The sequence below is a fragment of the Serinus canaria genome, chromosome 9 (genome assembly GCF_022539315.1).
Source record: "Serinus canaria isolate serCan28SL12 chromosome 9, serCan2020, whole genome shotgun sequence".
Classification (NCBI taxonomy): Eukaryota; Metazoa; Chordata; class Aves; order Passeriformes; family Fringillidae; genus Serinus; species Serinus canaria.
The window spans coordinates 5,047,131-5,067,782 of NC_066323.1; the positions used below are offsets into that span (position 1 = coordinate 5,047,131).

Sequence of the window (20,652 nt, forward strand, 5' to 3'; positions counted from 1 at the left end):
AGAAGTCTTTTCCACCCTATTTATTTCTGTGATTCTGCCATCAGCAGATGCAGTCACGTCCATGCACTTTCCCCCTCCTTGTTCTGCCCACCCTGCCTGCCCCCCATGTTTCCTCCTGACACAAAATCAGGTAAATCCAGGTTTACAGGACCCAGAGGAGAGAGCAGATGTGCTGCAGGATGCCTGAGCCACTCCCATCACTCAGAGCCTGGTTTATTGGAGCTGATGTTTTGTCTGCAGCAGTGCCATGCCATGTTTTCATGTTCTAAAAAATGTTAAATTGGGAAAATCTGTTACATTCAATATTTGTCCCCTTAGAAGATATCTTATTTCTGTGCTTCATCAACCAAAATCATGAAAGCAGTGAGGAAGTTGGTACTGTTAACATTGGTGTCCATTCTTCTGGGGAGATATTTGTGTTTTAAGAGTGATTTCTATGTTATACAGCTTACTAGTCTAGTAAGAAGCTTGGATACATATTTACAGACATTCATTGTGACTCATCAAGTAAATCACACTCATTTTCCAAATTAGTACTGTGTGCCTATCAAATATGTACTTTCCAGACAGCTGTGGTCCATTAAATATATCATTTTCTTCTTAAGAAAATTAAAATTCAAAGTTGAAATGAAACTTTAGGGAAAATTTTCAGCAAAATGAAATTGGTACATTTTTTCAAGTGAGGGATTTTATTAAGGGGGATATAAAAGGTTGTCTTGGCCTGAGCAAGTGGGAGTAACAAGACAGATGTAAATATAACCTCTGGCTGCCAAAGTGATATAGGTTTCTAGATATTTTGTTTTCCCTTCACAGGTAAAGTTATTTTTACTTTGAAGGATGATGGGAGAGGAGGATCTTTATTTCAAGCTTGAAACCCAAAATAGACACTGCAGTTTAATATTTGACATAATAGATATGACAGATGCAACTAGTTGGAAGACTTGAAATGTTCTGTGAATTTTGCATATGACACACACTGATTTGAATCACCCATCTGTGCTTCCAATGGCGTGCACTAATTGCTCAAAACAATGGAATCTCAGACTGTTATATAGGTGTGATGCTACACAATGCACTCTTTTTAATGAGAGCTTATATTCAGTCCATCCTGTCTGTGTGAAATGAACTGCACAGAAAAAATTAACAGTGAATTAACGAATTTTAGGAACTGTAGAATTGATTGTGGCAAGAAATCAAATTGGAGGGATCTGCAGTAATGTGGGCAGTATTGTCTGTATGGTCTGTGCTTGCTAAAACCTTTTATCTACATGGTCCTTGCTTATTTAGCTTGCATGTGGGCAGCTGCATTTAGAGTTTGTAGTTTGGGTGTGTCACAGTAGAACTAATGAAGTGACAGTGCATTCTGCTCACATTGTGACATAAATTTCATTGCCCATCAGTGGTTGCAGTGGAAGGCCCAGGGGAGGGCACCTTAGAAAACAAAGGATGCACTGACACTGCTGAGAATGATGTATTTCACTGCAGCATTTATTAGGTGTGTAAGCCAGCTCTGGTGGTGTTTGTGTCAGCTCTTAACAAGTACAACCATCAGTGGAATTTTGAGTTCTGTGTGTGTTATTCAGAGTAGAGGAGGGCGAGCTCAGGTGGGATTTGCGCCGATGTCAGTCACACATCTGTTTTTGGGAAGCAGCCTCTTGCAAGGAAGGCTTGCAGCTGGCTGCAATCCCCAGCCGGCTGGGAAGCTGCCAAAGCTGCTCTTGCACTGGTGTGGTGCAGTGGGCTGGGATGGAGTCAGAGGGTGAAGTGAACAGGGAAGATGAGTGGCCAAGGAAGAGCCCTGAAAGTCCTGTGAGAGCAGTTCCAAGCTGAGGACATGGCCCAGCTCAGCAGACAAGCACTGGAACCTTGTCCAAACCCACAGTGAATCATAACTTTATATAAAAATGCTTTAAATCTACAAACAGTACTAATTGCAAAGTTGGGTTATTGCTTTACATTGAAGTATAAAACAACTCTAATTTTTCACTCTTTCTGACAATACAAAACTGTTACATTTCTTCTGTTCAATGGACCGTTTCATTCATGTTTGTCCATTTCTACAAAGCATGTAGGAGTAGACAAAACTCTCTGTCTATTCTACAAAACTTTCAACACAAAGAGACTTACTGAATATTATTGATCAGTAATGCTGGCTGGTGTGTTTTGCAGGAAACCAGGTTTCACCAATAAAAGACAAGTAAACACAATTTATTATTTATTTTTGGGGAGCTGATGTCAGTAAAAGGTTCCTTTTCTTTTGATTTCAAATATTCTGTCTGCATCTAGTCTTCCTCCAGCAGATATACATAAACTGTGCACAGAAAATCCCAGGGGAAAGAGAATTATTTTTTTATCTCTCACTTTAGCAAAAATATGTAGAAGCCATCTATGCCCACATACATATCTAAAACTTTTTCCTACATTTAAATCACAATGTTAATATACTCTCAGTGCATGTATATCTCTGAAGGCATGAATTAAAAGCTCTCAGAAACAATTGAAGTTAATTGGATTGTTCCCATTTGTCTACAATAAATACCCTGCATTTACAGTTCAGTTAATAATCCCTTAGCTAAAGAGCTGGAATGAATCTGTCTAACACTGCCAAACATTATTGAATCCACAATGCTAAAACTAGCTAATTGTACAGGAAAACTGTACATTTTAAATTCTGCCTCCTACTATGGAAACTACTCCTTACTGCTGTGGAAGTGCAAATGAGAACCAAGATTGCTTTTGCTTGTGGACCCAACAGCCCAGAGAATCTTTGCTGCCCCATAGGAGCAGGCCAGCAGTGTGTGTTACAGGAGTAATCTTCACTGCCCTCAGTGGTTTTGGTAGTTTGATGGTCTAGAGTACAGTCCTAGTGCCAGGAGTTGGCTGTGCTTGCTGTGGGCATTCATTGTGCCCAGCAGGATGGAGCTTGGATACTCTGATGTTTTATTCACTGACTTTGGTTGACTTGGGGAAGGATCATAAAGACCGTTTGCTCAAATAGTCTAAAAACTATTTTTCACAGATTTGAATTTTCTTTTCATTCTAAATAGAAGATGCCATTGGCCACTCTAAAGAAACCAACCTTTACAATTAAGAAGTTGAGAATTAACTCACTGAAGGGTTCAAGTGGTTATAAAGTAACTGCTGTGTGTGTAGTGCTTGCAAAATGCCCTGTTTAATTTAGCTAGTGATTTTGTTACCAGAAGAACCCATTCATGAAACCTTGGACCATCATTGCAATTTAGTAGTTCACACTCTTCATTTAATTTATCAATATTTATTAGGCAAAAGAAAGCGCATTTTTCCCCACCAGTGAGTGTGAAACTCCTGGTAACTGTGCCCCTACTGTGATCCTAAGCAAGCTGACTTCCAGAAGGAAAATAAACAAAAACAGAAGTGAGAGTACCTTTTGTCCAAGGCTGAGAAATGTTATGCCTTTATCTGCTCTGCATTTTGTTGCTTTCCTCCAGAGAGCAGGGTTATTGTCAGCAGATAAAGAATTAGAAATGTCATATTGTCCCAAACCTGTCAACTCTCACCTAAGTGGCAGTTGTGAAAATGGAAGCAAGGGCTACTCTGACATTTTGCTTTTAAATTTGCTATGCTTTTTGTAAATAATATATTGTAGTTCTAGACTTGACATTTTTTAGATCTGCTTCATTTTGATGATCATTTTTTCTATTCACCAGCTTCTGTGTAAAGATACTCAATTATTAACAGGAAGCATGAAGGCAAAGTTTCTACCAGAAGGGTTTGGAGCCTTCTGTCCATATAGGAGTTGACAGCAACTGTGTAAATAAAAACCAGTAAAACTGGTCCCAAGTATCACTGCCTGTCTGGGAGTTCTGCTGGATTAGAAGTGATGTGCTGATTCCCTTTCATGCTCCATTCAGTATAAGGACTTTTTTTTTCTATTCTTTTGGGAATCCTTAATATAACATGCAGAGCAAGTCAACTGTACTTTCAAAACAGGTACTGTGCTAACACTGAAAACATGTCAAAATGAAAATGATTTTTCCTATGACAAGTATTTGATCCCACTAATCTTCAAGTGCTGGCTGTGCTGTTCTGGTTTTGTGACTGCTTCATTGCTGAGATGTTTTGAGATTTCCTGCCTAAAATTATGCTCTTCTAAAAATACAGAATGTAAATATGAGAAGATAAGTGGGGCCAGGCACTTTCCTTCTGACAGCCTTTTACATAAATGCTGTCCCCTCAGCTCTCCCATCGCCATCTCTCAGAGCTATGCACTTTGATTCTGTCAAAAGGTGTGGTAATGAGAGCAGATATAATTATCTTTCTAAAAGCTGGTGACCACAGTCCAAATAAATGGCCTTAAAAGATGCTTTGAAAGCATCAAATAGCAGAGAAACATTTGACTTAAAGTATCTTTATTCTTTCTAAAGATCCAAGTTAATGGAAAGACTGTGGTTCTGAACACCAGGTTATTAGTAGAAGTATTAATTTCTTTAGTGTATTTCTGTTGTTCAGAGCTTCAAAAGTGTAGGAAGAAATCCCTGTGTTAAAAAGACACATAGGAGAGCCTGCTTTTCTATATATGTGCACATATATTTATGTAGCTGTATGTAACTGAAAGGAAATCCTCCACCTCCACCTTTCAGGAAGAAACTGTGTTGGGTGAATGTTTTTCAAAGCATTTGGACATGACTGTACATGCAAATATAGGAAATAATCAGCAGTGCTATTTCTGCCCTGGAGATCACAGGAGGCCAACAAGGAACAGCCCTGTGACAGCATTAGGTTGGGAAGTTCTGGCCTCTGCTGGAGACAAGCCTTGACATTTGATAACAGAGGGTGCAGTTCTGCCCAGTTTAACCTGCTGGGAATGACTCAGAATGCACAACCTCCTTGGTTCCTTGCTATGGAATCAGATTTTCTTTATGCTACTCAAAATGTGGCAAGAAATGCAGTGATTCAGAGCTAGCACAAGGGCATTGAAAGAGTGATCAGTAAGAGCTTTTCCTCTAAGCTCCCTGCCCCTCTGTCTGCTGGGCATTTGGGAGGACAGGGTTGGATTACAGTCCGCTGTGCAAAATAAGATTCTGCTCCCCTTTCCCACTTTTCTGAAGAAATTCAGCTCTGTGAGGTAGCTGGATTCCTTTTACTGATAGTGGCTCCATCAGAAAATGGAGAAAAGGAGACTTGCATATCATCCCTGATGTCTGTGGTTGCAGGAGTGTGAGTTTCTAGACTGTAAAACACTGCACAGGCTGCAGTGAGTTACACAGAGCTCCAAGCATGTGCCTTGAAACCAGATGACAAGAAGTGCATTGGGAAGAGGGGTGGGAGAACTTATTTCATTCCAAACTCTATATGAAAATATTATGCACAATTAACTTCATTTTCTCTGCAATGTTCAATTACATGGTTACATGAAGACCAATTTTGCTCTGCTATTTGGGTATTTGAAACTGGGCCTTGAGAGAGCTGGACTGTATGCTCAGCTGTGCCATAAACAAACCCATAGAGCTGCTGTGACACCAGCCCTGGCACTTAGCAGAATTAGTCAGGAAAAAGGTTTTTCCAGCAGCCAGGGCTGTCCCTAGCAAAGGAAATTACTTGAGCAGGAAACTCCAAGTGATCTCACCTATCAAGACTGCTGTTCTGGGATCTTTTCTTTGCACAGAGAGATTTGGGGATGAGATTAGAAAATTTATTTATCCATTTGTTGTTTTGAGCTTAGAACAGAAGGCAACAATGAACTAAAAGTGAAATATTTTTTTAATATAAGTATATATTTATTTTTTATATATTTTTCATAGTGTAACTTATTGCTGTAGATGACCCACCTTACCTGTCTGAATCAAGATAACACAAATTTCCCCCAAAAGCAGAAAAAAATAGAACAAACCTTACCAGTTCACCTAAATTAATGGTATTTTTTTCAGCTGTGTCTTTGTATGTCCTTATATAAAGGAGGCACTCACTGCATCCTGACTTGTGCTTATTACAACAGTGCTGGAGAGATCTTCAAGGGAAGTGGAGATTAATGTTGATATGTTAATGGCAGTTGTAAATCTTCCTTTGGGAACCAAAAATTTGGATCTTAAAGTTACAGATCTTTATTTCTATTGCATGAGCTAAATATGATCAATTTTTATGAGCTTGTAGTCTAAAACAAGTTCATATCTTCTTTAAAATTAGGAAGCAATTTGATTATGAGAGCTGTGGAAAATGAATGCAGAATTTTATTTGTATGTACACAGACTAAGAAGAAATGCATTTATAAAAAGACAATTTAATTTCATTGCAGAGCTTTGGTAGTGTGTTCAAGAGATTGAAATTCTATTTGTTGATTAGATTTATCCACAGAATAACTGAGGGAAGTTAGAAATTTGGGATGCTCCTGTCTGTTTATCTTTTACTCCTGAGCTGACCTCCTGGCCCAGATGCAAATTGAGCAGTTCTGTTAATGGTAGTGAGTCTATCTTAATATTATTGGATTTAGCCTGTTGACTTCAGAGAACTTACTCAGAGGCTTAAAGTTAAGCATGTCCATAAGTCTTCATTAGGGTCTGGATTTGTAGTAATTTCCTGTAGAGAGAGAAAGAGAGAACTGATTCATGATCTCAAAGCTCAGGTGGTGGCACAGCCATGCAGTGCTGCATTCAATTCCTTACAGCAGTGTCACCCTGAGTATGAGTGTCTGTAAAACAACATGAATTATTAATGCAAACAGAATGGTAAAATCTGTATGAACTCGTGGCATAGGCACGTGAGGTGGCACTGGAGTCGTAAAAGCTGATGTTGATGCCAATGTAACAGCTTGCAACTTCCATTTTCCATGTCTCTCACCCACCCATCCCTCAGCTCTGCAGTGCTCCTGGCCAAGGGCATGGGCTTTGCTTCTCTGTGCCAACCTTGGCCAGCAGAGTCTTGGTCTCTTTGAAACTTTCCTTTTCTCATGTCTAGTTCACTCCTTTATCCTGAGTGTCTGCTCCATTCCTTACTTCCACTGGGATAAAAAAGTGAATAAATGTCCCTCCTCTTTCCCCTCTCTAGCAGAGTTTTTTTCTACTGGCTAGAGTCCAAGTCAGAGTGTCTCAGAAATTAGGATGTGTAGAGTAACTCCCAGGTTTTTGGCTCTTCCATGAAGTAGCCTCCTGTCCTAGAATTCTGCCATGGAATTCTCCCCTGTCCTGGATTCACCCTGTACATGAGCTGTGTGCTCACCCCAAGCCTGCCAGGATCACCCAGGATATCCCAGGGCAGACCTTGTCCCCTGTGGGGGTGGGGACACCTCACCCACCTGCACTTATCCTGCTTTCCCTGGGATGCTGCATGGCTCCATGCAAGGCACATCATGGGACCAAAACCCCTTGGAAAAAGAACTGGATTTATGGAGTGACCTGTTTAGGAGGGAATGGGATTTACCAAGGACCTGTGAACATAAAGTGCCTGAGCCCCTGAGAATGCAGAGAATTTCAGGCTGCCTCTAAAAGGGGAAGCAGAAGAGTGAAACTCTCCCTACATTCCCAGATTCTAATCTTATTTAAATTCACACATATCTAGCATGCAGTAATGGAACTCCTTCAGATTTAAGGGAAATCAAGATCCAGCCAGTGTGATTAATCTTGTGAATAAAAAGGTTTGGGATTAGATATTCTTTCTGTGTGACACTTCAGCAATATGCTGTTATAAAAGGCACAGCAGGAGTTAGTCTTGAAGTGTCAGAATAGCTTCTTTAGTGACAAAGCATTTATACATGTAAATTTTCAAAGAAAGTTGGCAACCCTTTTGTGGGTTCAATTTGTACCTGTCACTCACTTGCAGATGCAAATTTGAGTTACTTGCAGCTCTAATTACAGAGCTTGATTGTCATCACAAATCAGGTAGTGAGATGTGAAACTACTGAGGTTTGTGCCATCATTTGTTGTTAAAACATGAATGCAAATGTTGCCATCAAAAAGCAAAGTCGGCCAGGGCTTTGCCCTGCTGATAAGTATGAATATTACAAATAAGTGCAATATGGAAATAAAAGGAATTTAATGAGTTGGGGGTATGTGTGAATAACAAGGAAAGCAGTGAGTGTGTGATGAAATCAGGACAGTAAAAAGGGAACTAAAAAAGAAATAAAAAGATTGTTTTGTCTGTTGCAGCAAAGCACAACAAAAGAAGGAGATTTTTTTTTTATTTAAGTGTTTCTTAGACTCAGCTGCCTTTTGTACCTTCCAAATTTATCTTCTCTAAGGAATCCTAGTTCTTCTATTTTTGCTGAGAGCTTTCTAATTTTCAAGTGAAAGAAGATGACTTTATAAAATTATTCATCAGATAACTATTGTGCTGTAACTTTCTCTTCTGTCATTACATATATGCATATATAGAGAGAGAGAGTTATTTCAATCTCAACATATACAGATTTGACTTTTCTTCATGGAAAATGTTGAGGTGTGAAGATTGTTAATTATAACCTGTCATTAATTTCTTTTCAATTAAAAACTGGGTGTAGGTGCAACATGTTATTGTGCCTGAGCTAATATCTGCTAGACAGTGATAATTCAATACAAGTTTGTGGGGGTTTTTTTAGCTGGAGAATCTGTTGCACAAAAATGATGGTAGAAATAACAAAGAATTGATTATTTTATGTTTGGAACTAAAAGTAGAGTCTAAAAAGATGAGGTAATTTCACTTCACAGATTTTCAGTGCTTAATTAAGAAATGGGCTAATGAAGAAGAAATAGCAGTAGCTGGTTGGGGGCACTCAGATAAGTTTCAAGATAAATATGTGATATTGCATTCCACAGTGTTGCAACCCACCTGGTGAATCTTTCTCCAAAGATAATTTCAGCAGTCAGCCTCAGCCTTGTATCTCCCCCTTTCCATCCAGCAGACACCTTACCTCAAAGGATAATTATTGCTATGGTGATTTCTAAATTACTGGATCCATGGAGCCTACTTAACCTGATGTGAAAGGTCCTTTTTTTCTTCCCCACTTTCCTCATTACCGAAGGAGAACATTTTGGCCCGAACAATGGCTGTACACATCAGCCCTGATTTATTAAGTTTAGGGGATTTGCACTGTTGTTTTACAAAATGGTGTCAACTTGCAGCATGACTCTATTTGATGATGAATAGCTTTCCCAGGCCAAAGAGCTAATGACATCCAGAGCTCCCGTGCCTCCCGCACTCCTGCGGCCCGAAAGGCCACGGGTAATTTCTGCCGAATCAAGCCCATAAAGAGAGAATCTATAATCAGCTTTAATGTATTTGGGAGCTAAAGTACCTTAGTCCTTCATCAAAGGGAATGATAAAAACCAGAATTAATATGGCTGGATTTAATTATTTCTGAGAGCGTAATTACTCTTGAGCTAACTGGACAGGAGGTGTGTTATTTCTCTTACTTTGAGCAGAGGAAAGGCATTTACAAATCACCATCAAGATCTAAAAATGCATCATGTTAGTGCCTTAGCATTGATTGCAATAAAAACAGAATAAATATTTGAATAATAATTTAAATAATGCAAGAACTGTATTTAAATTAAGCGAGTATAGGCTTCGTTAGGAGTGCCTCCTGCATGCAGAGTTTCTTCAGCTTTTGTAGAGAGACTATTCCTTGCCTTTAGGAAACATAAAATGCAGTAATCACTTTCCCCCCCTTTTTAAAGTGACTTAGGGGTCTAATTTCCCATTAGCATTAATGAGAGTTATGGGTATGCACCAACATGAGACTAAACCTTAGAGAGCCTTTTGATAAGTAAATCATCTTTGCATCAGCATTTTAGAGGCTTTAGTATCCTCTCTTTCCTCCATTAGTTATGGTACCTGATTACTTTGTTGATATTTAATATTACTACATAAATCTTAGCTAAAATTTAGACTGGCATAGTAAGGCAGCATTAGCTGTTTGAAGGCTTGTGAGTTAAACATAGTAAAATCCTTTTTTTTTCTTTTATTATGGCTGCCCTTTTTTGAAAGTGAAATGCTCAAAAAGTAAAATTAATTGGGCCTTCACAAAAGGTGAAGAGAAGGCTAGAGTAGAACAACAATGAAAAGTAACTGGAGACAAAAGACTTCTGGCAATCATAGTTTTGTAAAATATTCCTTTTTGTTTCATTGGCTCATAGTCCATTGTGTCTTAGTATCAGTATTCTTAAAATTAGTTTCTGTTACCTGAAAAGAATATTAAAATGATGGAAGAACCCTAAAATATCATATATTGAATGAACAGCCAGTGCTAAAGAAATACAACTAGTATGGAGATACATTTAATTTACAAAATCATAAGCTATCTGTAGAATATTAATTGAAAGCTGCAGGAAATTTCTAACAAATATACACCCACTAAGCAATTTTAGTTCTGATTTATTTTTACTTAAAAAGGCTATTGCTGCTACATTTTGTAGGTTCTTGCCATAAGATTTTATTCTGTTTATCTGCTTGTGATTTCAGAGTGTTTTCCTGTGTGAGGACTCAAAACATCAATCTTTCTTTATGATCACCCAGACACAGCGAGGCTGTCAGTCAGAGCAATCAGTTATCTGGAGAATCAGAAGCAAAAGCCATTTCTTACTGATTTTAGAATGAGAGTTATTACTGAAAGGGCTGGAATTCTAATCCAGAGCTTCTCTTAATACCACTTTCATGACTTCAGAAAGTGTCTTCAGCATCTGAACGTGGAGCAGGCAGCACAGACCATAACAGGGCTCTGCCTCCTCCCTCAGCACTCCAGGCTGAACCCTTGGTTTTTTCCCTTTTAGACAGCCCTGTGCACAGTGGGTCTTGAGCTGATGCTTCTTTCAGGGATTGCCCAGCAATTAAAAAAAATATAAATTAATCTTCACAGCACCTCTTTGTGTTTAGATAAAATCTGAGGAGGTTGATGCCTGCTACATGAGGGCCAAGCTCTGCTTTGGTCCCTTGGACTCAGAGCATTTTAGGTGCAGGAAGCAGAAAACCTCTCTGAAGATGCACCAGATTATATTTGCAGACCAGAGTGAACTTGTGGGAGAAATGATCTCTCATCTGTTTCTCAGGCACTGTGAGTGGTGCTGGTGGCTCTGCCACGTGTCTCCACAGGGATGGGTCCTCCTGCTCGGGGGATGTGGGGAGCAGAGCCCTTGGACTGTGAAACAGAGCCAGGGCTATATTAAAAAACATGTTTAATTTATGACAACTTAAAAATAGGTCAGCCCCTTTGCAAAAAGGAATTGTCAAGCACTGGAACAGGCTGCCCAGGGAAGTGGTTGAGTCACCATCCCTGGAGGTCTTTAAAAGATGTGTGAGTGTGGCTTTTGGGGACATGGCTTGGTGGCTGCCCTGGCAGTGCTGGGTTAATACCTGAGCTGGATCTTATTGTTTTCCAACCTTAGCAATTCTATGATTTTAAGGAAGATGGTCTAATTTATATTTTAGTGTTTTTCAGAGAACCTCAGAACTGCATAAACATGAAAATTATCCAGGTTATTTTTAAAGCTAGCCCCAGTCGTGCTTTACCATATTATAAAATCAGAAATGCTATGAGAGCAGACATTTACATTGAGATGGTTGATGCACTTTGTAATTGAAGTTGAGGTCTGGAACCATGATCTACACAAAATACCTCCCAAAGGCCAGCTATTAAAAAAAATGTAACATAAACTGTCTTGGTTTCATCTAGAAAATAAATTGCCCATCTCTATGCAAGTTATTTAGAGAAATGTGTGCTGTTTGCCTTTCCAGATGTTACATTGTCCCTTTCTGGTGGCTTAAAATTCAAAATATAAGAAGCTACTAAGAACGTGTGTGTGTGTGTGTGTATAAATCTATATATCCTTGCCTGTGTCTGCATCTCCATTCTTAAGTATACAGCTCTTACCATTCTTAAATTCACCCTTCCTGTTCTCTTTGCTGAAAACCCATCCTGAAAATATTGTCATTCTTTGCTTGGAGTTTTTATTCTTCTGGTTTTATTCTTTTAGAAGTGAAGTTGTTATGGTATGAAAATGCTGGGCAGAGAGACATTTGAGTGTGTGTGTTTGGATCAGGGCACATTATCCAGATACCAAATATTGCAAAGATTATACCCAGGGCTGGTGGTAGGAAAAACCTGCATCACAAAGGCTTTCAATTGAAGAGAGTGATTGTTCCAGGTGTGATTATAAAATTGCCTGTGTTTTATTTGTGATGTTTAATTCTAGTGTTCTGTATTTAGAATGAGTTAAAAACTGTACTCCTGACTGATGCAGGAATTAAGGTATTGAGCTTTGGCTTTCAATAATACAGTCCAGTTCCTACATTCACAGTTAAAGTCTCATGGTACTTCATGGTTTTTTTTCTGTTTCTTAAACCCATGCACCTGGTAAAAACATTTTATGATTTTTTTTTAAAAAATGCATCACTCAAATACATGGTATTTTGGCTATAAAAGATAAGTTTAATGCTGAATGACTAATATCCTGTAAAATAACAGAGAGCTTTTTAAGTACAAATGTTATAATACTCCACAGTGCTTAGATTTAATGCATGTCTCTTGCCTACATCTACTGCAAATATCAACACATACTGTTCATCTCTTTTTTTGTTGTTGTTTTTGTCTATTGCTATTTTATGCATGAGGAAGTTCTTGTTTTCTACTCTGTGCTTGGCTGGCTTTTTCTTTTTTTGTTACTTAGCCCTGTGTTTCTACTGATTGCTTTTTCGCATGCAAATTACAGAATGTCATGGAAATGAGAGAGCTCTGAAAAAAAAAGGAAAGATAATGCTGAGTTCCAACTGTCTTTTGTTTGTGCGTAAGTGTGTAAAATATATGACGTGGAAATATTTTCAGAGTGGCCTTTGACTTTCCTTCTGGTGAATATTTTTATTTCTCAGAGAAGGAGTGGGCATTTTTCCCATTGGAAAACATGATAAATCTATAATTACTTGTTAATAATGCAGGTGTTGGGCATAAAGGAATTTTGTCTCATCATCCTTTCATGGAGATAAGGAATTATGAACCTGGGGTGCTTTGCCCAAGCTAAAATTTCAATTCAATACAACTTTTTTTGCATGAAACTCTGGCCCCATTGAAATCAATGGCAAAAGTCATTGTCTTCAGTTGGTCTGGGATTTCACTCTTGTTTCTGGTTCACATATGGATTTTCATGTTTCTTTACGAATATCTCAGCAGGTAGTCAAAGGTTTCAAGGATCTCTACAGTTCTGTTTAAAAGAGAATGTGATGAATGTGTCAAAAATACCCCAAAATTAAACCTGTGCTTATCTTTATATAAATCATGAGCTTAAATGGTTGAATTTAGAAATGTGAATTAGCATTTGACAGAAAATATTGTTTTAACCAACTGTCAAGCCTTTTATTAACCACCTTATTGCATCAAGTGCAAGAGGTAATTTGGCAGTTCTTGTCTCCACTATTCCTAATAACAGCAACAGGAAAAAACAATTAAATGAAGTGGATAACTGCAGTCTATGAGTCTATGGTGGGGTATGCTTTTAGTAAACAAGCTTTGATTCTTCATTTAAAGACAATAAAGCACTCTCTGCTTCTTGTGCTGGATGTTTCTAATAGCCATACCCCCGAGGGAAGGCTTTGCTGTAATGTTTGAAAAACTTTATGAAAAATGGGTTGTTATAAACTAAGATTTCCCTCCCTGAAAATGTTTTTCTTGAGACGTCCGTGGGAATTTAATATTCACTGTTTTTTTTCCTCAGTCTTGTATATTCTTGAATTGTCTTTTTTCCTCCATTTTCTCCGTTCTTAATCCTAGGTCCCCTTACAAAGAAACAGACAGATGATTTAGGTGATAATGACGGTGCTGAAGATGAAGGTATTTTTTGCCTCGCCAAACTGATTTGCATGACAAGGATCCCTGAAAATCTTTTTTCTCCCCTCTTTTTTTGACTTCTTGTCTTCTTTTGAAGAGTTTTTTTGTTTTTTTAATTCCCATTTTTGATGTGTTTTGTCTTCTTGCTTGTTGTTATACATATATATTTTTAATTTTTTTAAAAGAAAGAATGTTGTTAAGTTCTACGTTTTGATACAAAACAGTAACAATATTTAAAAAGGAGGGTTTTTGTTTTCTTGAAATGGACTTTTGATATGTTGCATCCCACCTTTTGACTGAATTTTGTCCATACTATTTAAACTAACACTCTTTTAAAGTTTCTCTGTACACCTTTTTGCATGTTTTCTAACCCTATGTATTTCACCAAGTACAAAGATGTTTCTTTTTTTTTTTTTTCACTGACTGATCTCAGTTTGATAAACATAGAAAATATTGTGTTTATAAAAGGAAAAAATTTCAGAAAATTCTTTAAAAGTGTCTCTTAAGCAACAGAACTTCCCCAAATGCCAACCCATCTGCATTTAGGCTGCAATGAAAAAATATTAATATTAAAGGCTACCCCACCTCCCTCCAGAGGGGAGGCAACATTGCCTGTTGGTGAAGCTCTGTGGAGCTAAACTAAAACTAAAAAATCCTCGTCTCTTCTGTTTTCTTCAAGCATACAAAGATGCTGATCTACTTGAGCTGACCCTTAGAAAACCCTATTACCAAGTAAAATCAAAAGTTTGAAATGTCAAGCATATTATTCTGTTCATAAATTATGTCTGTTGATCATGAAGCTATGCAGATTTGATATTTTTTCAGGGCTATGAAAATGGTAACAAGGGGCTCTTTTCCTGAGCAGCCTCATCCCTTGGAGTAGATGTGTTCAGAGTTCTGAATCTTAAACACACACTTTGTGTGGTTTATGGTCAATGAGTCAAACAAATTACCAAATAGGACTGGGAGAGTTGCTGCTTGCTTCTCTCTTAATATTTGGTGGGGCAGGGGGAAGTTGGCCAGATGAAACTTCACACGTAGACTGAAAGGCTCTTTACTAAGAAATTTTTCATCACAGATAACATCAACTACTTAACTTAAACACAAGCACAGAGATTTTCCAGAAAAAATTAAGGAAGGCAAATTTGAGCATTTAACTTCTTACCCAATAATTGAACACAGATTTTGTCACAATTTTATGACTGATTTATGATCCTCCACTGGATCTGTATGTTAAGCATATGAAGGAAAGCCCACCAGCTGGGCCAAAATTTGCAAGATTTGATGGTTTTGATAAATTGGAAATCTCCTTTGAAAGCTCTCCTGTGGTGGTTTAAGCCAGCAGGCAGCTAAACAGCACAGAGCCAGTCACTTACTCCTCCGTGGGGGAGAGAACTGGGGAAGGAAATATAGAAGTAAAATTAGTAATTGAGATAAAGACAGTTTAATATGACAGAAATGAAATGAAATAATAATAGCAATAATTGTGATAAAACAATGAGGATATGCCAAACATGTGGTGCACAGAGGAATTGCTCGCAGCCACTAGCTAAGATGTTCAGCAGCTCCTGAGCAGTGACCCCCAGCCAGCTCCCCCCAGGTTACAGGCTGAGCATGAGGCCATAGGATATGGAATATCTGGAATTTCCCTTTGGCCTCTTGGGCTCAGCTGTCCTGGCTCTGTCCCCTCCTAACATCTCATGCCGAGGAGCTGAAAAATCCTTGCCTTAGTGTGAGCACTGCTCAGCAGCCACTGAATATCAACATTATTCTCACCCTGAGTGCACAAATTAACTCTATCCCAGCTGAAATCAGGCCACACAGAGCTAATTATGACAATTGAGATCCTCCTAGCTTTATGAAGTCAGGACATTTGTACACAAGTCCATGACAGAATATTGCAAGGGACGTTCTTATGAGATCTCAAAAATCTGTGACAGTGAATTAGCCATCACAAAAATGACTCTGTCTTGTTTGAAATTTGGGCTATTCACCCAGTGGGCCTGAATAGCTCTCCTAAATTGCTGTATAATTGCCAAGACAGATGCTAATAACATCAGGTTTGTTGAGTCCTTCTCTGCTTAGAAGAGACTCCTCAGTTTACTGAAATTCAGCAGAGAGTGGTTGCTGTCAGGAAGTGCTTTAGCAGGTAGGCTCAGATGAGAGGAGGGATCTCAGTCTGCTGAGAACAAGAGTCCATGTCAGGGAAAACCTGTCTCCTGCTCTGACAATTGCAGGAGAGAGAAGAAGGGCTGTAAGAACACAGCAGTCAAACTAGAGGGGAAGAAGCCCATTTACAACACTAATAAATCTCTGTAATTTATAGGACTGGGATTAATTTTCTCTGGCGTACAAGTGACAGTTTTGTTCTCCTTTCTGTGCCAATAGAAGAGTGCAGGCAGTAATTAGAGTTTTACTGCTTCCGAGAGGCACAGGGAGACAGGGAAAATTTAAATTTTTATGATCACTAGACACTCAAGACTGCTGGGATGTCTGCTGGGTTGATAGAAGCCCCCTCTGCTGAGACCATGCATTTCCCAGAGGAGGAGCAGGATCAGATGTCCTGCATTTTTGTGAACTGCATTTTTGTGAACCTGCTCTTTTGTGCAACTCTAGCACCTGTTGCCCGTGCAGAACTGAAGAGTTCACAAACTCAGTCACGTGTGTTTGGGTATGAGTAGCAGGAAAGAGAGAGGCCAAGCAAAAGGTCACCTTAGCTGGCTAGTTTTCTGCTAAGGTGTCCTTCAAAGCCTTCACTTTTTTAGTATGGTAGATTTTAGGCAGTGTAAAATCCTTCAAACAAATAGCTGCAGAAAAAATAAAATAAATGCTAAACTGAATGAATGATGAAAGAGGAGCATTAGGGAGAGTGGGCTGTACATGGTGCTAATCCCCTGCTATCAGATATCCACAGAGTCCATGTTATATAAACAAGGCCCAGTGATTTCTAAAATGCCCAAGATGGTCTCTACATCAAAAAAATCCAGAGATCTCATGTTATTTATTGTATTAGATCTTTCTGAAGAAAGATCTTCCATAGCAGCATCTTGTAGCAAATGTCTGGTGAGCATTTTGTGTTGTGCCACTCAAATATCTGAGTTTGATTAGAATATTTCCCTTTAAAACTCTGTTCAGTAATCCTACTCCCATCAGCTGCTGCATGGCACTTCCACAGTGTTGTGGTCCAAACCTTGTGAGCACAAGCACTGGAGTCAGCAATCCAACTTGGATCTCTGGTATGTGCTGCAACCAGTAGACCAGGCTTAATTAGATCATTTTTCATTTTTGTTTTCAAAAGACCCAAAGGCAGTAGTGCACATTACCAGCTAATGATCTGCAAATTTGCTGTTTAAAAAATGAAGGTGTTTTCAAATTCTATGAGTGTGAAAAGTCAGAAATCATATTTTTCCTTTTTTCCTTGGTCTGGATGCATTATTCTCTTTGTTTAACCCATTCATTCCTACAATTCTATTGCTTACCTGTTTTCAGTAAATATTGAATGACTTGAGCAGGCACCAAAACCAAAAGTGGCAAAAGCATTTGCAACCAGTGAGCACTGGGACTTTCCCTTTTTATAGCAGTGGTGGATTTGCCCATTTGCTGACCTGCAGGTATGCAATATCTAGTGTAGATGCAAGATTTACCTTCAAATTGCTCAGCAGTTACACCAAGTGTACCTTCCCCAGTCTGGAAACAAGTTTAAAAAAGTAAAATATTTTAATCTTATTGTCTTGTCTTAGTCTTAATTTTGGTCAGGTAATAATTTAAATTGGCAAGAATTTATTAAATAGCAAAAATCAGTGACTCTTATGCACCCTTAGTTCCTATCCACTAAAATCCTAAGCATGACCTAAAATATGGCAACACAAGCCATTATCCAGCCAGTGTACTCTGGCATCAAAACTGGGCTTCTAAGTAGTGAGGGTTGTATGAAATATCCATGAAGGATGGCTCACAAATGAATTCTCATCCACTGCTCTGTCATACACACCTTGCCTGGCACATCAATCTGGAAATCTTAAATCCTTATTTAGTCCCCAGAGCTGTTGGAGCATCTCTCAGTTTTTAATGCATTCAGCCTCACAGCATCCCCCTGCCATAGAGGAATGCTGCTGTTCCATTTTTAGAAAGGAAGAGTACAGATGCTAAGTCTGAGGAAGGCACAGAGCACATGGCTCAGAAGGGGGGTCTGCACTGCAGTTGATGGATGCTTCTGCTCTTCCCTCCTCCCTTTCCATTTCTCCTGTGCAAAAGGAGACAGATTAGGAGCAGATGCTGCTGTTTGCTCACAGGCTGAAACTGTGATGATTCTGATAATTTAGTCTGGTGCTCTGTCTTGTATGGGCTATTGGGCCTCCTTGACAGAAAGAAGTTCTTGGTCCAGAGCATGTTTTAAATCAAAAAAGCCAAAAACCAACTCAAATTTTAAGTGTCTAATGATGCAGAATTCATCTACAAATTCCCTCTTATGCTGAACAGACTGCAGTGCCATTGGTGGGAAGGAGCACATTGCAGAGTTGGGGCTCTCCCCTGTCACTCCATTGCTACTAAAATACTCTGGGATGCCAAGTTTGGCATTTCATCAGCCTTCAGCTTCCATGGCAAGAAAGAGGGGGAGCAGCACTCCTCTGTCTGGCACTGGTTGCATGATTCTGGACTTGGGAGATCAGCAAACAGCAGAACACATTTGTGTGCCCTGCAAAGCAGCCACATGCTCCAGCCTTGATTAGAGCCTTCAGGGAGAGCCAGCCAGGCTGGGGGAGCACAGATCTGACCACTTTGGGTGAGCTTATTGACTGATGCACATAGCCAAATTCATGACTCCTGTTCCCCCTGTCACCCTGATGTTAGCTCCCTGATTTCCTCTCCAAAGTACAGCTTCCAATGCCACTCTCACATTCAATTGTGCTGATTATATTTTCCTTTTACACACAGACACTCTGTTCAAATTGTGTCAAATTTTTGTGGTGATGTTATTAATACTTGAAAACATGCATGATAAAATTCTGACAGACCTTTAATTTAAGTACCTCTTTAGGGCTTCATTTTACTTTCAGCACCGCCAAGCATTGCTTGTACAGTGAAGAGTCTGTCAGCTTTTGCAGTTCTAACCATCATCCTTTAATAATTTAAAATGACTGCTTACCTGGCTATTGAGGTCCTACTCTAATGGGAATCTGCTCCAGATGTTTACCTGTAAAAGCTTTGGCCTTTTTCATGCTAGGATAATGTTCATATAGTCCTCCATCAGGATCTCAAATAATTTTCAGGTGAAGGTAGTTAAGGGTTTGAGAGTGCACAAAATGATCCCCTGGTTTGACAGGTAGGAAAACAAACAAAGGGAGAGAATTCTATTTGTCTGAAGCATGATGGATGCAGGCTGTATTTTAAAAACAAAATGTATCTGAAACTCCTCACAGAAGCTTAATAGTTACTTTAATAGTCTCAGGATATCTAGTTTTATTGTCTAGTTTTATTTATTATGCCACATTTTTAAAATGGGGCATTAATGGATGTTTATGTATCAGGACTAAGTACACTAGTTTATTAAATGGCAGTGCATCTATAAGGCATCTGATGGATTCAAACTGAAAGATCAAATGCTGTTAAAAGGCTTTAAAATTATTAAGAGTAGCAATGATTGGTACATGCTCTATTAAATATTTTCTACAAAAGCTTTTGGAAGAGTTACACACATATCCACACAACATCCTGTGGAGGGCACACACAGGTTTTGCACTAACCAATCTCAAATTTCCCCCGTTCTAGTCTTGTTTCATGTTCAAAACCCAAGATTTACTTAACAATCTGCATCAAGCTGTCACAATTTCTTCATGCCGTCTAGAAAAGCAATGCTCGTGATGTCAGTGCTAAACTAGTTATCTTTTTGTGTAAAGTTGTCTCAAGGTAGGCTTTTTTTCCCCTTTCCCATTTTGGTTGTTCCCTGCAAATTATGCTTGTTAAGTCACGTGTCCAGTTCCCAGCAGTTTGGGATGACTGAAGCTGTAATTATGTTTTGTTATATATGACAATTGTGACTGATACTCACAGTCAGACCTGGTTCCCTGTTGTGTCATGTAGCAAACATAGAATAAAAGTCAGCCCCTTTCCTAAATTGTCTGTAACACAATTAAGATGAGACACAAAAAGAGGATACTACAAACATTAGAAAGGTACAGAAGAGAATGAATAATAGAAATAATTACAAGAAAATTAATGTATATGTAATATAAATAAAGTTATTCTCTGCTGTACAGTAAGATCTACTCAGATGCTTTATGAACTAGCAATTTAAAGCCAAACAAATCACAGCACTCAAAAATGATCTTATGTGTGAATGAAACCAGAATTGAGTTGAATTTGAGAAGCATTTTTAACAGTGCTATCCTTGCATATGTCTTTGAAAAGATGAATGTGTCTGTTTTTAATTAAAGCAACACTTACTAAAAAGCAACAAAGTGCAGAACACAACTAAATTAAATCAGTCTATAAATCTACCCTTGGCAGAAATGCCACTTTTACACCTGAAGTCTTCAGGTTCAGAATGAGCTGCAAACACAAATCACTATTAATCTGCATCCATGAATAACTATTAATCTGCATATGAAAATGTAAGTGCAGTGTCCAGAGATCACTCCAGCCCATGCATAAAAAGGACTGACACCAGCCTGCAGGAAAAATGAAGGATGTATCATTTATGGTCAGGTTTTGAAAAGTACCTGAGTAACAAAAATATCAATTGTTTACTTAATTGAGTTGGATACTTAACTTTAATAATCAATTTGAAAAGTGCATCTTTGTGCCACTTTTGTACCAATGCAAAAAAGTGTTCTCCTCATAGAGTATTACCTTAATTTCTTCCTCCAGTTTAGTTCTAAAGGATGAGAGCTTTC

At 38.7% G+C, this 20,652-nt stretch overlaps 1 protein-coding gene across 2 annotated transcripts in view; it reads left to right on the forward strand.

Moving 5' to 3' along the window:
- The window catches only part of NLGN1 (neuroligin 1), a 291,506-nt gene that overhangs the window by 82,158 nt on the left and 188,696 nt on the right, over positions 1-20,652 (forward strand). The window contains exon 2 of one of the 2 annotated variants that reach the window (XM_030227186.2): positions 13,703-13,762. The exons of the other annotated variant lie outside the window; for it this stretch is intronic. Within the exon in view, the coding sequence (XP_030083046.2) occupies positions 13,703-13,762 (60 nt within the window). The remainder of the gene's footprint in view (positions 1-13,702; positions 13,763-20,652) is intronic. 2 annotated transcript variants of the gene reach the window in all.